Below are 18,680 nucleotides of genomic sequence, written 5' to 3'. Positions count from 1 at the left end.
GCACACAGATTTAAACGCTTTTTAAAAATCAAAAAACTATTACTTATGAAAGCAGAAGAATATAAATGATCGTATTTGATTTATAATTGTTACATATTTGCCGTAACTTATTTTTAAAATGTGTTTTTCAATTAAAAGACACGTCAAGATTGTTTACCTTATTTCTAATGCTAAAAAAAACAAACTATAGTAATAATTGTGTTTTTCATTCATAGACAAAATCCATTATTTTATCCACAGGAAATTTTATATATCTCTTTTTTATTGCAGTCAGGATGTCCTGATTGTAAAAATAAGAGAGATTAGGTAGAGTATAATTTCTAATTTTCTTTGTCAAAAATAAACGAATACGTGTAGCCCATACCATACTTAATCAATCGATTTATGATAATAAGAAAAATTAAATAAAAATAAAAAAACAATACGAAATTTAGATGTAACAAAAATACAAAAAGTTATGTTCCAGCATACAATTGACTGGGGATCGAACCGGGAATCTTCCGTTTGTAAGCAAAAAAGCGACTGTTTGCATAACACGCCATGATAGTTCTTAGCTAAGCTGACGAACTTCGGGTACTTATTCTCGCTTAGGTCAATTAAGTACCTGTCAAACGTCAGTGTCAACAAAATTGCACTAAACATGACGGCACTCCAAATTCGCGCCGTGGTCAGCCCGGCAACGTCGGAAATGGTATGGCAACGTCGCAAATGTATCTGTACACGACATTTGTGACACACACATACGTAAAATTGATGAAAATTTAACTATGATTTTTGCATGATTTCTGTATGAAACATTGTTTTCCTGTTAATTTCGCGCAAACGAATATTCGAAGGAAGATAAATGCGGAAATATTTATGTACTAATAGTGTGTAGTTACTTAATGAGCTTTGATTGAATTTTGTATGAAAATCGAACCACCTTAACACTGTGGCGTTTGTAAGATCATTCAGGGAGCGTGTAAATGTGTCCAACTTCATATATAGGTGAGTGATTCTCAAGAAAGTGGCATCGACAGGTTAAAATTAAAGATTTTTTTTTTTACTTTGAAAAATGAAAAATATGCTTTACTACTTCAAGTAGGTACCCCAAATTTTCATAAGGGAACGGAAAATGAAGAAATTATTTTCAAGACTTACCTATAAATTGAACACAGGTTAAAGTTAAGCAGGTTACAGTGAAAAATACATTCTTTTTTATTTTTTCTCTTGAACGGATAATAATACGAATGTCTCACTTTTAGCATAGATGAATAAACCTTCATACAATTATATTATTACATAGGCCCCATACCAAATTCGTAAAATAATCGAGACAAGTTAAAGTTAACATTCCGTTACAAACCCCAGATTCCTGCCTTTAACCACTTGTCTCTATGACACTACGACACTTGGGTCATGATGGTACCCTACGGTGGTTAGCTTGATACCTACTTATCTAATATTTTGCCATAGTTATGATCAAAGTAAAATGTTCTGTGTATGAGTCAGTTGCAATACCGCGGATGTACAGGTTTACAGTGAAAATATCCTTGGACAAACTTCGTGCGTGAATATTGTTGTAAAAAATATATATATTAAGGCCTGTGCAATATACATTTTAAAAGTTATTTATTATGTTATTATATATACCATGCTATAGCATGATATTTTATTTACATAAATTGGTGCTTATAAAATCTAAAGAACTAAATCTAGAAGAGCGGTGCTTTTGGACAAGACAGGTTACAGTGAAAAGTGCTACTCTTTATTTTTTATAAATATAAGTACCTATTCAATTTAAATATAAATAATGACTTGGCCTCGATAAACATTGTTTTGGTTTATCTAGATACCTACATTTGTTTCATATGAAAAAGAGCAAGTAAACATACATTCAATTCAAAAACTCGATGACAGGTTAAGATGTCACTATTTTGAGAATTACTCAGGTACATTCCAAGCATTTCCCTTTCAGAGCCCGCCACCAAACCTTTGGGTTCTCGGTCGCATGACACGTTAAGGGGCCCACTGATTAACAGTCCGCCGGACGGTACCGGCCTGTCAGTTGTTCGGAACTGTCAAAATTTTGTTCTAACTGACAGACCGATACCGTCCGGCGGACTGTTAATCAGTGGGCCCCTTAAAGGATGACTCACGCTATTAGCCCGGGCCGGAGCTTCCAGCGCTTCGTTTTCTATGGAATGCACCACGTGATCACCGATCAGCCGTCATAGAAAATGACATGTCGGACACCTCGGCCCGGGCACGGCCCGGTCTAGCGCAAGTCATCCTATCAAGACAATTTACACATCACATTACAATGGTTTAATCGAGAATCAAACAATGTTGGGTTGGGAACCATTCATGAGAACTAATATTGCGTTAAATATTACACAAAGACATTGTTTTGGTATTCTCAACGTCGTCTTATGACTGAAGTTATCATCTAAAAAATCAAAACAATGAACTCGAGTATTTGATGAAATTTCGTAAAGAAATTTTTTTGGTAATATGACGCGGCCTCTGAGAAAAAACGCATTTAACTGATTTGCAAGGCCGAAGTGATCCCATGAGTGTTCCGCTAACAAAGTTATGTACGGAGCAGTAAAAATCACTAATGCTCCCAGCATTGTTAATTTTTATATGCTTAATTATTAGGTATAATCTAATGATTTTTTTACAAAATTTTATTACTGGTTCTATACCATACAAAAATGATATATGACTTGCCCTAGTTGCTAAGAACAGGAAGAAATATAGCATAGATTGGACCTGGGGAGCCGACCCTTTCACCCTCCCTTTTTGGGGGGTATGCATCACGGTACGATCTCGTGGCTACCGGGGCAAATCAGCTTTGTTTGACCTAATGAATAATCATGCCAAGCGGCATCGCCTGAGACTAAAGTGCATGCTGCTCCATACATTTGTGCTCCTTACTAACCCTACTATTAGATACAAATACCACTTAGGCCCACTTGCACCAATCCACTAATCCGGGGTTAAGCGGTTAAACCGTTAACCTAGTGTCAAATTGTACTGGTAACCATGGTAACTCCAAGTTTAACTGGTTAACCCCGGGAAAATGGAATGGTGCAAGTGGGCCTTAAACTAAAAGACTCAAATATAAATATTTCGCGCTCTAAATACTACTTGCCTTTAGTACTCTACGAATGAATTAATGTTTTTGCAAGGTAATCGACTAGGATTTACTCAAGTTAAACAGGTTTTCGGAACTGATGCATAATTTATTGCGACTTTATCAAAAGGTAGTTGTGCATTGCGTCCCGAACTGGGACCTTCATTTGACGGCTTAATATGACAACCTTAATTTTAAGAAACGGACTGGGTTAATGTAATATTAAAAGTAATGCTTATTGTTTAACACAATCGACAATTTTTCTTGGGCTAGTAATATTAGGTACTCTTGGCTAAGTGTTAAGTAGAGATGCACCGGATATTCGGTTACTATCCGGTATCCGGCCTATCCGGCCATTATTTTACTATCCGGCCGGATACCGGATAGCGCCCTACTATCCGGTCGGATACCGGATAGTAACATTGCTTGATTTTGGAGTAAACAAATTGGATTTAAGAAACAGACACGGTCATAATCGTACTTGTTTATTATTTTAAAACAATTTAATAATTCCATTGACTTGAACGCGCACTCATTTCGAACCTACAAATGAGTTCGCGCGAACGTTCACTAGGAAACAGGTCAAACCTGCAGAATGCGCACCTGAAATACCGAAATATAGGTATAGTTCCGTTGGCCGAATATCCGGCGGCTGGATACCGGATATTCGGCTGATGGTCAGGCCGAATATCCGGTATCTGGTATCCGGCCACACAACTATCCGTTGCATCTCTAGTGTAAAGTGCGTAATGGGAAGCTACAGTTATAAACGCGCTCTAAGTAGCAAAAATGTTTGGTTTTGTGGACTCAAAGGTCAAGAAATAAGCGATGTAATGCTATCCTAACTATCGCAACTTATAAAAATGTTTGGACGAAACTTCATTTTTCAAATTTTCATTTAACCGAAGCTTTTTTTTATGATAAAACGACGAATTATTCAAAATTTGAAAATGATATCCTCTGGTAGGTTAGAATTGACCCTTCTGAAAACTTGACCGTGTTCCAGAAAATATAACATCAGACTAAAACATTTCGAGGTTGGGATAAGGTAACCTGATATAATTGACTACAGTCATATTCCTTGACAAATAACAGCCCTTGTTTCACCACGGTGACAATTATTGTCACTTATCGGCTAGCCAGGATGACAATCGTAAATGAAAACGTCAATCATAACTTAAATAATGTATGGAAAGAGTCACGTGAGATTTTGTAGCATCTGTCATACTCATACATGTTTTCTTTTTGTTTGGCGTTTGTCGACGTATGATTGTCATCCGAGTCGCTTAACTTCAAACTCGGGTAAATCCATCTGTCAGACTATGCGATATTGGTATTAAGAAAAGGTAATAGGGTAGATACAGCCTGGCAAAAAAGAGTAGAAATTAAAAAGTGGCAACACTGTAGTGTCGTCCCTTTCAATTCAATATATACAAGAGAACGGGACGACACTACAGTGTTGCCACTTTTTAATTTCTACTCTTTTTTGCCAGGCTGTACTTGCTGAGAGGGTCGGATTGATTTACCCGAGTTTGATGTTAAGTGACACATCTAGGCTGGATCCTGACAGAGATAGGTAATTCGCCGTACACTGGTCCAAGAAATATATACTGACACTAAATAGCATCGTACTTATTAACCTGAAAATGGATAGGACATTTTCAGTGTCATGTGTCTACTGTCAGTGTGGTGAAATAGGCCTCAGATATCCATGTGATAGCGTGTTAATGATGTAGAGTCGGACCAAGAAAAGTCTGCAGCGGATTTGATAGCCTACGCAGTGCAATTGTTATTTATACGTCATCATTTCATAGAAGTTTGACGTTTAAAATAACACTGGCTCTGCGTTGGCTATCAAAATCACTGCAGACTTTGTATGGACTGACTCTAATAGTTGTTTGGCTTAGAGCATTTAGTAAGTGGAGACGTCATGGCTGTCATTTTCTGTACGAAACATTCTTCCGATTTTTGCGGGGGAGGGGACGTCAAATGTATTGCTATTTCTACATGATTTGTCGTAACGTACAAACCATGTCAGTCCATACAAAAGTTTGTACAATTGTGCAAGTTTTTCGGCAGAGGGGTAAACTCTTAAAGGCAACTCCAGTTACTAAATGCCCTTTCTAACGGCTCGATTCTGGAAATGAGTTAGAGATTAACTAGATATGAAACAGTAAAGATATGTGACGTTCTACGGCAAAAGGTACCTTATGGCGACTGGCGCTTACGTCGCATAGCGCCACAATATTAATATTGGAGCGACGTTAATAATAGCGTAAGCGCAAATCGGCATAAGGTACCTTTACCCGTGGGGCGTCACATATCTTTACTATATCGTATCTAGTTAATCTCTAATTCATTTCTCGAATCGCGCCGTAAGTAGTTTGGTCACGTCGATAACAACAAGGCATCATACGTCCGCTGGCTCGTACTGAATCTGTTCGGTATTTGGCGGTACAGGGAAAATAGGATGCCTGGAGTGTCTGGTCTGGCGTACAGTAAAGGTGAACGACCCCGCCGCTGGGACCTTGTACAGTTGCCATCAGATATATCGGAGCGGCCAAGGTGGTCACAAATATCTGAACACGCCTCCATTGTCAAAGCGTTAGTGCTTGTTCAGATATTGTGAACACCTTGGCCGCTCCGATATATTTGATGGCGACTGTACTAACATCAATTCCGACAAAAGGCTAGTTAATACGTAAATTGAATTTGAGCAACATCATTTATTTATCCAAGTACAAAGCCCAAAGGAAGTAAAGTATTTATTTTATTTATTGCACGTTTCAAAACACAAATAAAAAAATCATGCCAAGAGGTAGGACCCGATTCGGATTATGAAATAGACATCTGATAGACATCTTTTAGACATCACCAAGATACGATAACGATATGTTTAAGATCCAACCTGTCAAATTTGACATTTGCATGATTCTGGAGATACTTTTGAACGATTTCCACAGGATATGACTTAGAGATCTAATTCACATCTAATAGATATCTTATTCTATCTAACGTAAAAGTAACATTGGTTGCCCAAATTGCGCTGCAAAAGAGAACTAGTTGATATCTAAACTATAACGTATCTAGAATGGATCTAGTACGTGTCGTCTCTTGTGAATATCTTGAAGTTGGAATACGGCTGGTATTCTCTACCAATTAACTATGTAGCGTTAAGATGGTCGATTTTTTATTATCGGTCATTATGCCTGTCACGTTCTAACAAGTAAATAAGTGCGAAAGTGACGCATGACATGACAGGTGACAAAAATGCAACCATGATATCCGGACAGGCCAAACAAAGATTACAAAATATAGAAAATTACACAATCACACACAAAATAGGTATCTACCTACTGAAGGCACTAAAAATCGTCTGGTCGACGTAACTGGTGACCGAAGAGCTGGCGGCTACCTCGCACAACGTGTCAGCATTGCGATACCGCGAGGAAATACCGCCATCCTTGGTACAATGCCTCAAGGGCCTATTCTAGATTTAAGCTAGTTATTAATTTCGTAGTACCACTATATCTTGTATGTAAATAAATGACCGTTTTATCTTTAAGAGATTAACAAAAAACTTGTCTTCCTTAGCGTGTAGATAATTGTAGAAATGATTGTGAGAGCAATTAGGTACGAAGGCTTCTTATTGTATTACATAAGATCTGTCAGTACGAGTAGTAGGTAGATTTGTGTTAGTAAGTTTTTTAAGCCGTTTAGAGCTAAGATGTGAAAAAGTAGTGTTTTAAGGGTCGATTGTACTGTACCGAATACCATAAAACTAGGGTAAAACCCTGTATAACGCGTAAGGTTGTCAGAAATTATGCAAAATTTAACCCTATCACTTTGTAATAAAGTTCAAAATCATGTGGGAAATATATTCCCTCTGCCTTATAAAGGATTAAAAGTGATTTAACTACGGCAACGAGTGACATGAAAAACTTGATTCGCCGAATAACTAAGTTGCGTTATTACTTTGCCTGCTTTTGTGGATAAATTCAACATTCTCAAATGTGTTTGAAAAATAAAGAAAGCCTTTATTACGAGCTGTTGTGAAAATAACATTATACCTTACATCCAAACTTGGCACACGGTACTTGTAAGTAACTGCCCGATTAGAACTGTAGGATACGTCAATTAATAAATCTAGAAACCATATGGATTAGATGTGTCAGTGTCAAAAGTGACTTTTTGATTGAAGAAACGTCATATTTGACACTGACATATCTAATCCATATCGTTTCTAGATCTATTAACTGACGAATCTTAAAGTTCGAATCGGGTCGATATCAAACTTTATTAATTCAGGTGCTATATTGCTTACGCGTTTAGGCAATTTGTTAGTTTACTAAGTGTGTCATGCACATGAAGGTCACAAAATAAAGTGTTATTTATTTCACGAGACTCCTTAGATTATCTAAATTATTCTAAATGAAGGGAAAGGGAAGGTAACGGCTGTTAATTACATACAGTTACCTGCAATAATGCAGAACTAATGCTGCAAAAATATCTGACACGATCTTTTGTAGAGCCATAAGAGCGTGTCACATATTTTTGCGTCCTTCGAAGAGTAACATATATTATTGCAGGAGACTGTATACATATATATGAAGTGAGGGGTGGTAATTTGATTTTGCCCTAAAATGATCTCATTCATATTATAATTATAATATCCTTACTTATATTATTTGGCACGCTCACAAATAAAACACAAGTACCTACTACCAAAATAATTTGACAGACTTCAAATTCTATGTAATTTTCACAACTCACCATTATTTTGTCGTACACTCCTTCCGTTTGTGAAAATAACACAAAAACAAATAATGACAGTCCGAACGAAAATTCGTGCCCAAAATTCCATTTTTCAAAAATTTAAATAACGTCCGTCAAAATCTATCACATTGCCCACCACTGACACTATTTACACACACAAAAAATGGAGTAGTGTTGTAATGTATGTACTACTTTTTTTTTTAATAATGAAGTTGTGAAAACACCGACAGTATAGTACGTATAAATTTATGAATTAAATATTTAATTTAATTAATACATTTATATATTAAATGCTGCTAACGGTGCAAAGGTATTCATGGCACTACGGAGAGTGTTGAATTCATAGCACTTAAAAGTGCATTGAGTCGTACTACGAATTGTATGGAGCGGTCATTGTCATGTGAATTTCTAATTATGTTTAGTATATTGGCTGCCCTTGACGCTATTTGATGTATAATGAATGAGTTCTAATGGATTATGTTGGACTGATAAATGGACTTGCTATTTTTATAACAATGTTTTTTTTTTGTGATTTTTTAAGTTTTTTATGAAGGAATATTATAGAAAATGCACCCCGGCAATGAAGGGATGACGCCAGGATTTTGAAAAATGTAAGCTCTTTTAACCTGTCAATATAGTGAATCCAGTCAGCCAATTCATACATACGGCGCGACTTCAAGTACGGACTCGCGCGCGAGAACGCAACTTATGCTAGACCGCCTCGTATATTTATGTTTTTAAAATCTATCTTAACATTAATATACCACCATCCGAGACAAATAGGTAGACTAAGTAGTTAAATCTGAAATAAAAATAATAAATTTATTTTTATTTATATAGGTACGTACTTTACAAAGAAATCGATAGGATAATTTTAAGAATTTAGATTTCATCCTCTCTATCATTTGGTTGTATTTTGAATAATATGGGAGCCCAAAATAAAACTAATAATTTTTGTTTTTAATATGTACCTACTACTTTTAGGCCCACTTGCACCATCCCACTAACCCGGGGTTAAGCGGTTAAACCGTTAATCCAGTGTCAAATTGTACTGGCAACCATGGCAACTCCAGGTTTAACTGGTTAACCCCGGGTTAGTGGAATGGTGCAAGTGGGCCTTAGACATGTTACTTAACCCCTCGCTCGTATGCATAGACACGGATCCGAGCGTAGGAATTTAAATATATTGTATTTATGTCAAGGTCACTTTTTCTATGATCAAAGACAAGCCGCATACAAGGGGTTTTTTACTAATGTATTTATTTCAAAATCCAAACATAGATTCTTTGTAAACAATATGTGTTTGTTACTTACTTACTTAATACAGTAGAATAAGCAAACATTTATCAACTCAATAGAGACAAATTTTTAGACGTATTGTGAATACACTTAATAAGATTATTGAGAAGTGAAATAAAAGTATATCAACCTAATAGCGACTCCAAACCTCTGTCCCATTCTGCACGTCCAATATTTAATTTCATTCATACAATTCTCACAACATTGTGTCCCCGCTTGTGAGCCCTTGAGTTTGCCCTCTTTTTAAACTTTAATGTATTAAATTTGTTCTGAATTAGCATGCCTAAATTAGAAGTTGGCAAAAAATAAATAATAGTGCTAGGTAAAGAAGATTCACTCTAACAAAACGTGTCTGTTACGATTAGGACAGATATGACCGCTAGGTGGCGACAGCGCCACGCGCGGCTTATGGCTAGCCACCAAAATTGTTGTGGGACGGATGTACCTGTAGCTACCGGTTGCAAAGCGACGAAATCGCGGAGTGAGGCGAGCTACGCCTGAAATTTGTAAAAAGAAAACAATTAGAAAAACCTAACTTTAATTAACAAACCAACTTAGTTCAAGTCGGGCTAGTGCTACAAGAATCTTGACTCTGAGGTTACTTTTTAATCGCCTTAAAAAGGAGGTTCTCAGTTTGACCCGTATGTTTCAGTTTATTTCTGTATTTTTTTTTAAACATAGCTTTAATGTCGACGATAATGTAATGGTCAATTGTAATGGATAATTATTTGGCCCTATCCGTCCATCGTAAAATCTAGTGTCTACGGCAATTCTTGGGATTATTTGCTAAGCAGACCCCAGGCTCCTATCAATGAGCCGTGGCCCGTGACATAAAGCCGCGGCTCCCGACTAGCCGGGACAACGCGAGGATGATGATGAAGTGTACCCCTATCATTATACCTTATGCAACAAACTGCCGTATTCGAACTTCAAGATATTCACAAGAGACGACACGTAAGATCCATTCTAGATACGTTATAGTTTAGATATCAACTAATTCCCTTTTGCAGCGCAATTCGGGCAACCAATGTCACTTTTACGTTAGATAGAGTAAGATATCTATTAGATGTGAATTGGATCTCTAAGTCATATCCTGTGGAAATCGTTCAAGAGTATTAGATCTTAAACATATCGTTATCGTATCTTGGTGATATCTAAAAGATATCTATTTCAAAATCCGAATCGGGCCCAAAGTCCCCCGCCGCGTCTGTCTGTATGTGTGTTTATTTGTATGTTCGCAATAAACTCAATAACTAGGTACAGAACGGATTTACATGCGGTTTTCACCTATTATTAGAATTATTCTTAAATAAGGTTTAGTTGTATAATTTGTTAACCCGTCCGAAGCCAGGGCGGGTCGCTAGTTAATAATGTACTATCAGATGTACTAATATCAGAGCCATCTACTAGCTTCCATGAAAAGAAACTGCATAAAATATTCACTCAGTGTTGGCAGTGTTGGTGATAACACCGAGTTCGTGAGATTAAATATAGATGGCGCTGATATCAAAAATTATGTACACAGGTTAGTAGTAGGTAAATGTTATTACTGTAAGTTTGTGTGTAAGGATGTGTAGAATTCAATCAAACGAAATAATGTTTTGATAATTTTATTTATACTGTTCTTTGTACTTTACTATTGATTCTTTCTTTTTTAATTAAATACTTAGTTTAGTACAGTTAAGCTATGGAATGCACAGTCACTATTTTGAATATTTGTATTGGCAAATAATCAATCATACCATATGTGACGTCCCATGGAAAAAGGTACCTACCTTATGGCGGTTGACGCTTACGCTATTATTACCGCCACTCCAATATTATTGCGGCGCTATGCGACGTAAGCGCCGGCCGCCATAAGGTACCTTTTCCGTGGAACGTCACATATATTATATACCATAGGGTATAACTAAATACACACAATTTTTTTGATGTTTTCACATATGATTATTTTTCTACTTAAAACAATTTTTTCATAAATATATAAAATTACTATATAATATAGGAGGAACTATTTACAATAAAGTTAAAGTACTAAACAGCCTGTGTTTGATCCCTCACAATTTCTTTTTAATTAGTTAAATATAATGCAAAAATATACCTATGCATATTGTATAAGTTAGGACTACCATAAAAACCCACTTTATTGAAAACGCGTTTGTCCTAGTTGAAATTATTTTTCCATGTTTTACGGTAACATATATATATATACATATCATTATTTTATGCACATAGATTGTCTACAAAGCAGGGGTCGGAAACCGGTATTTGCTCCATACAAAAATACCGTTATTATTACGTTCGTTTTCGTTCTTTGGTTTATTATTTCATTTTTAATGGGACAATTTAATAATACAAAGTTGTTACCTAAATACATGATTCAGTCCTATCTAAAGAGCATAAAATAATTCAAAATACTGGGCTATTTCGGGGTTTTTAAAAAATACCGGTTCCGAGCCCTGCTACAAAGTAGAACAAGGGAAAATGACGAAATATAAAATAGTAAGAATATTTGTTTTAGTTTGATCTAACCTGCAACTTTGACACATTTTACAACTAAGTCGAAAATATAAAAAAACAAGTATTTTTTGAAGTACTAAACACAATACTCAACTGTTAAATAAGTTATTCAAGTATAATTATTATGAAATAGAATACTGGTAAATATTATAAATTATAATGAGCTTAAAAATAGTGCCGTATAAATTATTTTGCTATTTATTTTCCTATGGCGAGGGATCTTGTATTTCTAATTGTATACCTAATCGTAGTTACTCCATTTCAATATTATGCTGTGGGTATAAGAAATATCTCAGATATTTTTTTCGGGCTGGGGCCCTATTCGGTTAAACGAAAGGTATTGTTTCCTTCATGCAGTGGTTACACTGCTTACTACTAATAGCCTCGATATAAGTATTGCTTGGTAACGGGAATAAGCCCGTTTGATAAACAATTTAACATTCTATTTAAATGGTTAAAATTCATGAAGCAGACCATTTGGAGATAACACGTTTTGATATCTCCAAAGAAAATACCTTGAATGTTCTCTGAACGAGCTGTCACATAAATTTGTACCTTAATACTATCCCAATAGTTGCTTTTTTAAACGACATTGGTTGCTTTGGCACGCGCTGAAGACTGCTCTTAAAAGAAACAAAGGCTTTTGTTTAACAGATTAGGTCATAAGCCCCAAAAAATCATCTGAGATAATTCATACTTGTGTTGACATTTGACTCAAGGTGTCCATTAGATTTTTTTGTTCTTTTTTGGTTAGCAAGAAAAAAACATCCTCAAGGTAGGTAGGTACAACTACAGCATAATCCCAAAAGACAACAACTACTCGTAAACACCTTAAATCTAAACTATAAATAGTATAAATACTTAGCACTAACCATCACAGCCAAAATACTTAAACTAACCAAACTAGGTCTATTCAACACCGCGCTAGACGGGTAAAACCGTCCAAACCTAGTCTTTAACCTGCAGTTCTCATGCTGGTCTTCTGATAGACACATGGCGTAGGCTATAAGGTGGGGGACTACGGTCTGCTCGTAGCTGGCCGTGAAGAGGTGTTGCCAAGGTCCTCGTGCGAAGACCGCTACGTCCTCGCCCCCATGGGTTTCGGAGTCAAGTGGGACAAGGCCGGGGTAAACGTAGCTGACGTCACCTGGCGATGGAATTGGTTTAGTATTGTGATTGAATGACGTAAAGAAAGTACATAGATTATTATCTTATCCAATATCTTTCCTCAAGGAAGGCTAAGGCATTCAACTATCTTCATACCAAATTGCATCTAAATCCGTTCAGTGTTTTTCTTCAGCGGTTTAAGCGTGAAGAGGTAGCAGACTGACAGATAGAATTACTTTCGCATTTATAATATTAAGTAAGGATGGTTATCGAACGATTCTCGTTGGTGTCATAAATTATTCGCAGTAACACTATTTTGCTAAATTATTTGCAGTCACACTATTTCTTAACGCATCTTTTGGCAAGTTTCACTATGGCACCCGCTTTAAATGTACGGTGAATATTACTACAATACTTAAAAAAATCTTTAAAACACTTACGTGCCATAAACGCCTGGTGCAAAGTCACATCCACCCTCGTCCCATCATCCCCAATGGACTTTCCTTTCCCATTGGCATAACTAATCGTCGTATATGGCTTCCCATCATCTCCAGTCGCCGTATCCACAACACCCAATATATCATTACCCCTAGAAGGGTAGCCAGCTACGGTCATAGTATGGGCGTGGTCAGAGGTCACGACGATCAGGGTTTCTTCAGGGTCGGTCAGTTCTTTGGCTTTCTTGACCGCTTTGGAGTATTCCACGGTTTCGTCGAGGGCAAGATGCGCGAGGCTGTCGTGGTGTGCGTGGTCTATTCTGCCACCTAGATAGAGAATAGGTATCATTGAAAAGTTATTTAGACGTTTATATAATATGTGAATATAACCCATATTCGTATGCCTATTGGGTCGTTTTGGACCTTGCCCAGCCACCTTGGTCAGTTCCTCGAGCGTGTGGTGGTTCTAGGTCTTCAGGTGTCAAAAGTTTGTAAGTTCAGCTCTCTAATATCGTTCGTATACTTCAGAGAAACTCTCTTACCCTTCGTTGAACAGTTGGTGTATGTAGTTTAAAAACAAAGCGCTTACCGGCACTTGTTTTTATTCCACCTAGTACAAAAATACCCAATCATTCTCACCTTCAACAAAGGGGAAGTATCCTCTGGGACTCTGGCTCAGGATTTTAATGGTCACCTAGAGTGGCTGGTTTTTGGCTTCCAGGTGTCAAAAGTTTGCAACGAATTTCAACGTTTTAATCTCGGTGGTGTAACCTAATACAGAGAGATCATTCTCACCTTCAACAAACAAGAAGAATCCTTTGGGACTCCTGCTCAGCATTTTAATGGCCACCTCGACCATTTCCTCTAGTGTCGGCTGATTCTCGGCCTGTAGGTGGTAGGACATGTGATCATCTTGAAACAGGCCGAGCAGGTATTCGGGTAGATCTTCGGAGTTTGATACCTGGAAGAAGATTTGGTATTAGATTCAGTGAGGTACTATATTATAGACTTTAGTGCTATTAACTAATGATTGCTAGCGAAGTTTTAATAAAATATCGATCAAAAGCATGTGAGCCAATGCTTAATGTCGGATTATGTAGTCAATGACCGTCCGTCACAAAAGGCAGACTTTACTTCTGAACCCTCAGTTCAAAAGTTAGAAAAAGCCCCAGAGGAATCTGGGGGATATTTTCTGGAGTTTCGGAGAGATTATTTCGAAAGTTTTACTTAAGGAAAAAACAGCATGCTTGGTTGACCTAAGAACCATAGTTTACACTATTCTTCAACAATTTTTTGCCAGTACATAAAGGGGGCCACAGATTACCAGTTTCACTGTCTTTTAAACGCAAAATAGTTCCGAACAACTGACAGGCTGATATCGTACGGCGAGCTGGTAATTGTGGGCCCCTTAAAAGGTCTACCAATTATCTGAGAGTTCTGCTATTAGCAGTATTACCTTCAATAGCTCGCTCCTATCAGTAACGTACTGGTGCGTCACGTTCTTCTCCGTTTTGTCAATATGCCACAACTCCGTGAGGTCCAGCCCATCTAACCGCTTACCGGTACTGTTCACCAACGGGTTCTGTATCTTGGGTAGAAGCTCGCGTCGGCCACCGCCCATTATCACCTGAAATATGGATATAGGAACACTGTAGATGTGAAGACAGTCCATATCATAGGTACTGTTGCATCCAACAACCATTCGCAATCACCAACCAAAAAATCGATTCGATGTTGAATTGTGGTATAAAGGCGTTATACCACAATTTAATTTTAACTTTTATGAAATAAGGCCAGGTTCCAAATTCAAAAGCAAGACTTAACCTTTTGGGACTAAGGCGGATAAAAGAGAGTTCTCCCATGTAGACTAGCTCTAGAGTCTAGACTCACTTCTTGTATTTTTAGAGTAAATATCCCATGCCCATACTCGCAATTTGTCGGCTGAACTTATACTTCATTACAATAGGCATGGCACCAATTTTATTATGTTTTACTCATTATCATTACCAGCCCGATATAGATACCTGGAACGCTAAACACATGTCTTCACTGACTAAGAGATTTTGTGCTGTAATGCCACGCTAACCCAATGCGACGGCTTAAATATCAGTCCGGCCATATTATGCAGGTTTCCTTACGATGTTTTTTTCATCGAATAACAACTGATAAATGAATAACAATGGATATTTCGTTTCAGAATCATCTTTTTTGTCTGGAAGTCTTATCCCTTTGCTACCAAATTACAATGTTTTTCTATACATGAAACCAGACACGTTGAGTAAATAAGTAGCGCGTAATTTAATTTTCAACGCTTTATGACGTATTTTCTCACATTGAATTTGCTACACAATGTTTCAATTCAAGCATGCTTTTCAGTCCTTCATATTATTATTTTACGATATGCATATTTCGTGTAACGAATCCATCTTTAAATTGTTCTCTTTGAAAAGTTGTTTAAAATGCTCCCCAAACAAACTTGCATTATTAACTCACATTTACATTAACTTGCATTATAATAAAATATATATAATTTGTAAAAGGCAATGCGTCAATGCTATGTTGTGCCGTAATAATGCCACCATCTATAAATAAGCCTAGCTTACTTATGGTGGCATATGGCCGCACCAGACTCCCATTTACGTTCCGACTTGTACATTCCCGCTGGGTCACACTAGTTACCTTGAACTGCCGTCCCGGGTTGTTCATAACGAGCTGGTGCGCGATATCCCGACAGCCGAGCTGAAGGCACTCGTCCGGAACGTCCGCGTCGGACTCCCAGTTACGTTCCGACGAGTGCGCGTACATTCCCGCCGGCGAGGCGTGGGTTACACGCGTCGTTGTTACTAGACCTGGAATTAAGGGAATTGACTATTAACTTGAGCTAGGATCAGTGTAACTGATCTTTATAAGTAGTCCATTTGGAAAGGACAAGACCCGGTAAGTGCGTATAGATATATCGATTGAAGTTTTATCGAACGCTCACGATGTTTAAACAAAAAACTAATTGTGTGTAATTGAGACTTTACCCACTAAAATAAGACTAAAATCATGACATTACATATCAACATTTTATAATTAGCAATTGTAATCTAAGCAAACTGTGGATCGATAAAGATTATGAAATAAAATTTAACATACTCGTAATCGATTGTTAGCTTCTTATTCATTATGTTCGTAACCTACGTCAGAACATTATAATATTTATAATATAAAATAAAGATGTGGGTTCTTTTTTTAATTTACTGCACTCGGAATATCTATAGTTCGTTTTTGTTAGCATTAGAAAGAGCTTGAAAGAAGGTAAGCGATCTTGACAAGTCTTTTAATTGAAAAACGCTTTTTAAAAATCAGTTACTGTTACTTATGAAAGCAGAAGAATATAAAAGATCGTATTAGATTCATAATTGTTACATATTTGCCGTAACTTATTTTAAAAATGTGTTTTACAATTAAAAGACGCATCAAGATTGTTTACCTAATTGCTAATGCTAAAAAAAAACGAACTATATACGTGGACAATAAAATAATCTAAATTCATGTTAAATACACGAGGCGAAACGAACGGAGTTATCAATATAAGTATCACAGCACGTTTATGGCAAACTTTGTAAGAACAATGCACGATAAAGCGATCAAAAAAGGAAGAATAACAATAAATATACAGTATTTGTTATCTACCAGACACTTGACGTCAATTTACTTCACGCTTTCATTTACTTAGTCATCGAAAAGGAATCTGAAATACCTATATTACAAAATTACCAATGGCGATGGCGCTAAATTCTTGTAGGTATTTTTATTTCTAAGGTGGTGGTATACTGGTGCTCGACAAGGCCCCAACAGTAATTACATGTCATCTTGAAACTTAAATCTTTGCAATAGAGGTGACAGCAGGGTGTCTTCTATTGGGCATTAGCGTGTCGAGCACTAGTACCACCACCTTACCTAGTTAATGCCGGGCTTTGCCAGAGTCCGCTTTCCTACTTGCTTTTCTCCACTTTACGCGATCCTCGGCGTCCTCGTGTGAGCCCGTTTACACTCGTATCGGCTTTCACGACATCGAGCCATCGCTTTTTTGGTCTGCCGTGGGGTCGGGGGCCGTCAAGGTCTAGGTTAAGGCATAATGTTTCCTACGTAGTCATTAATTCTTGTATTTATCAGGCAATAATAATATAGTAGGTATATCATGTTACCATTCCTATTAAAATAATCAATTCCTCTTTTTATGAACTACGAGTATTAGCTGCATATACCTACGTAAATATATTTCAACTTGCTTATTGACAAGATAACTAGGTACCTATCGTAAACAATGTAGGTAGGTGAGCACGTGTGCACTATTAAAGATTATTAATTAAGTCATTTAAAATAAATTAACGATTGAATCATTAGGTATGCTGTCTAGTTCTAACGTAAATTTGTATTACATATGACTCATGAGTCACATTCTTGTTGCGACAATTCAATTAAGATCTTGCTTAATTCTTAATAATCGCAATGCTTTTTAGTTTTAACAGATTTTTCTCTTCTTTAGAAAAAAAATAGAACGACGTAAGTGCCACGAATACAAAGATACGCCTTTTTGTAATGTATCCGTGTTTTTTTAAGACATATTTTACACATGATTTTGATTACAATATGCGCAAGCAATATGCTCATATCAATCTACGAATGTCATGATTGACATCCGTTTTCGGCAAGAATAAATCTTTGAGGCGTCTTAATACAATACAGACGTTGTTTTTTTTTTATACGTATCTCCTTATCGTTATGGTACCATCGCCAACACTGTTAACTGTCCATCGGTCCATTACATCCATTCCATTACGGTCCATGACAAAAGGCTTAAGGTCCACCGGTGGACAGTTAAGAGTGTTGCTGTTTTGTATATCCTAAGTGGATTTTATGATTGTTATGGAATGTCAATTTATACCGGGTGTGATCTGTAACACGAGCAAATAATTAAAACATAGATTGTACTCCTCAAACGGTGACACTTTTGTTCAACAACTTTTAAAAATTATGAAGTATTTAGACTCCCTATTTTTCATACAAAATAAATATTATCTTCAATGGACGCCATCGCCACGCCATATCATTGTGATTGACGTTGCTTGTCAGTCTTGTCACGCCTTAAACATAACAAAATTCGTAATACACTGCGTCTTAGAATAAACTTTAAAGTGTATTAAAAATCAAACCACAAGTTATTTTTAAAAGTTGCTGAACAAATGTTGGTCAGTATGAGGAGTACAGCCTACAATTTAATTTTTTTCCCATATTACAGGCCGCACCCGGTATACAAAACTATCTTATTGTAGCCAATAAGTAATACATTAGAGTGGCAAGGATAACTCAAACATTACTTTAATACCCAGCACAGTCATAGTAATTCACATCCTGAGTGGGCCTTGTCAACAAAA

General features: G+C 36.8%; 2 protein-coding genes across 2 annotated transcripts in view; both read right to left on the bottom strand.

Annotated features, from left to right (window-relative positions):
• LOC134670033 (alkaline phosphatase-like) overlaps nucleotides 1-8,367 on the bottom strand; it is a 59,579-nt gene extending 51,212 nt beyond the window's left edge. The window contains exon 1 of the mRNA XM_063527701.1: nucleotides 7,892-8,367. Coding sequence (XP_063383771.1) covers nucleotides 7,892-7,982 — 91 coding nt within the window. The 5' untranslated portion in view covers nucleotides 7,983-8,367. The remainder of the gene's footprint in view (nucleotides 1-7,891) is intronic.
• Nucleotides 8,368-10,787: 2,420 nt separating this feature from the next.
• Nucleotides 10,788-18,680, bottom strand: part of LOC134670032 (membrane-bound alkaline phosphatase-like) — a 29,946-nt gene continuing 22,053 nt past the window's right edge. Inside the window, exons 4-8 of the mRNA XM_063527700.1 lie at nucleotides 15,937-16,106; nucleotides 14,714-14,884; nucleotides 14,053-14,218; nucleotides 13,261-13,584; nucleotides 10,788-12,860 (exon numbers count right to left, since the gene is read on the bottom strand). Of these exons, the coding sequence (XP_063383770.1) occupies nucleotides 12,556-12,860; nucleotides 13,261-13,584; nucleotides 14,053-14,218; nucleotides 14,714-14,884; nucleotides 15,937-16,106 (1,136 nt within the window). The 3' untranslated portion in view covers nucleotides 10,788-12,555. The remainder of the gene's footprint in view (nucleotides 12,861-13,260; nucleotides 13,585-14,052; nucleotides 14,219-14,713; nucleotides 14,885-15,936; nucleotides 16,107-18,680) is intronic.

Source organism: Cydia fagiglandana, chromosome 13, assembly GCF_963556715.1.
Source record: "Cydia fagiglandana chromosome 13, ilCydFagi1.1, whole genome shotgun sequence".
Classification (NCBI taxonomy): Eukaryota; Metazoa; Arthropoda; class Insecta; order Lepidoptera; family Tortricidae; genus Cydia; species Cydia fagiglandana.
The sequence above is the reverse complement of the archived record's forward strand: the minus strand, read 5'-3'. Positions and strand labels throughout refer to the sequence as shown.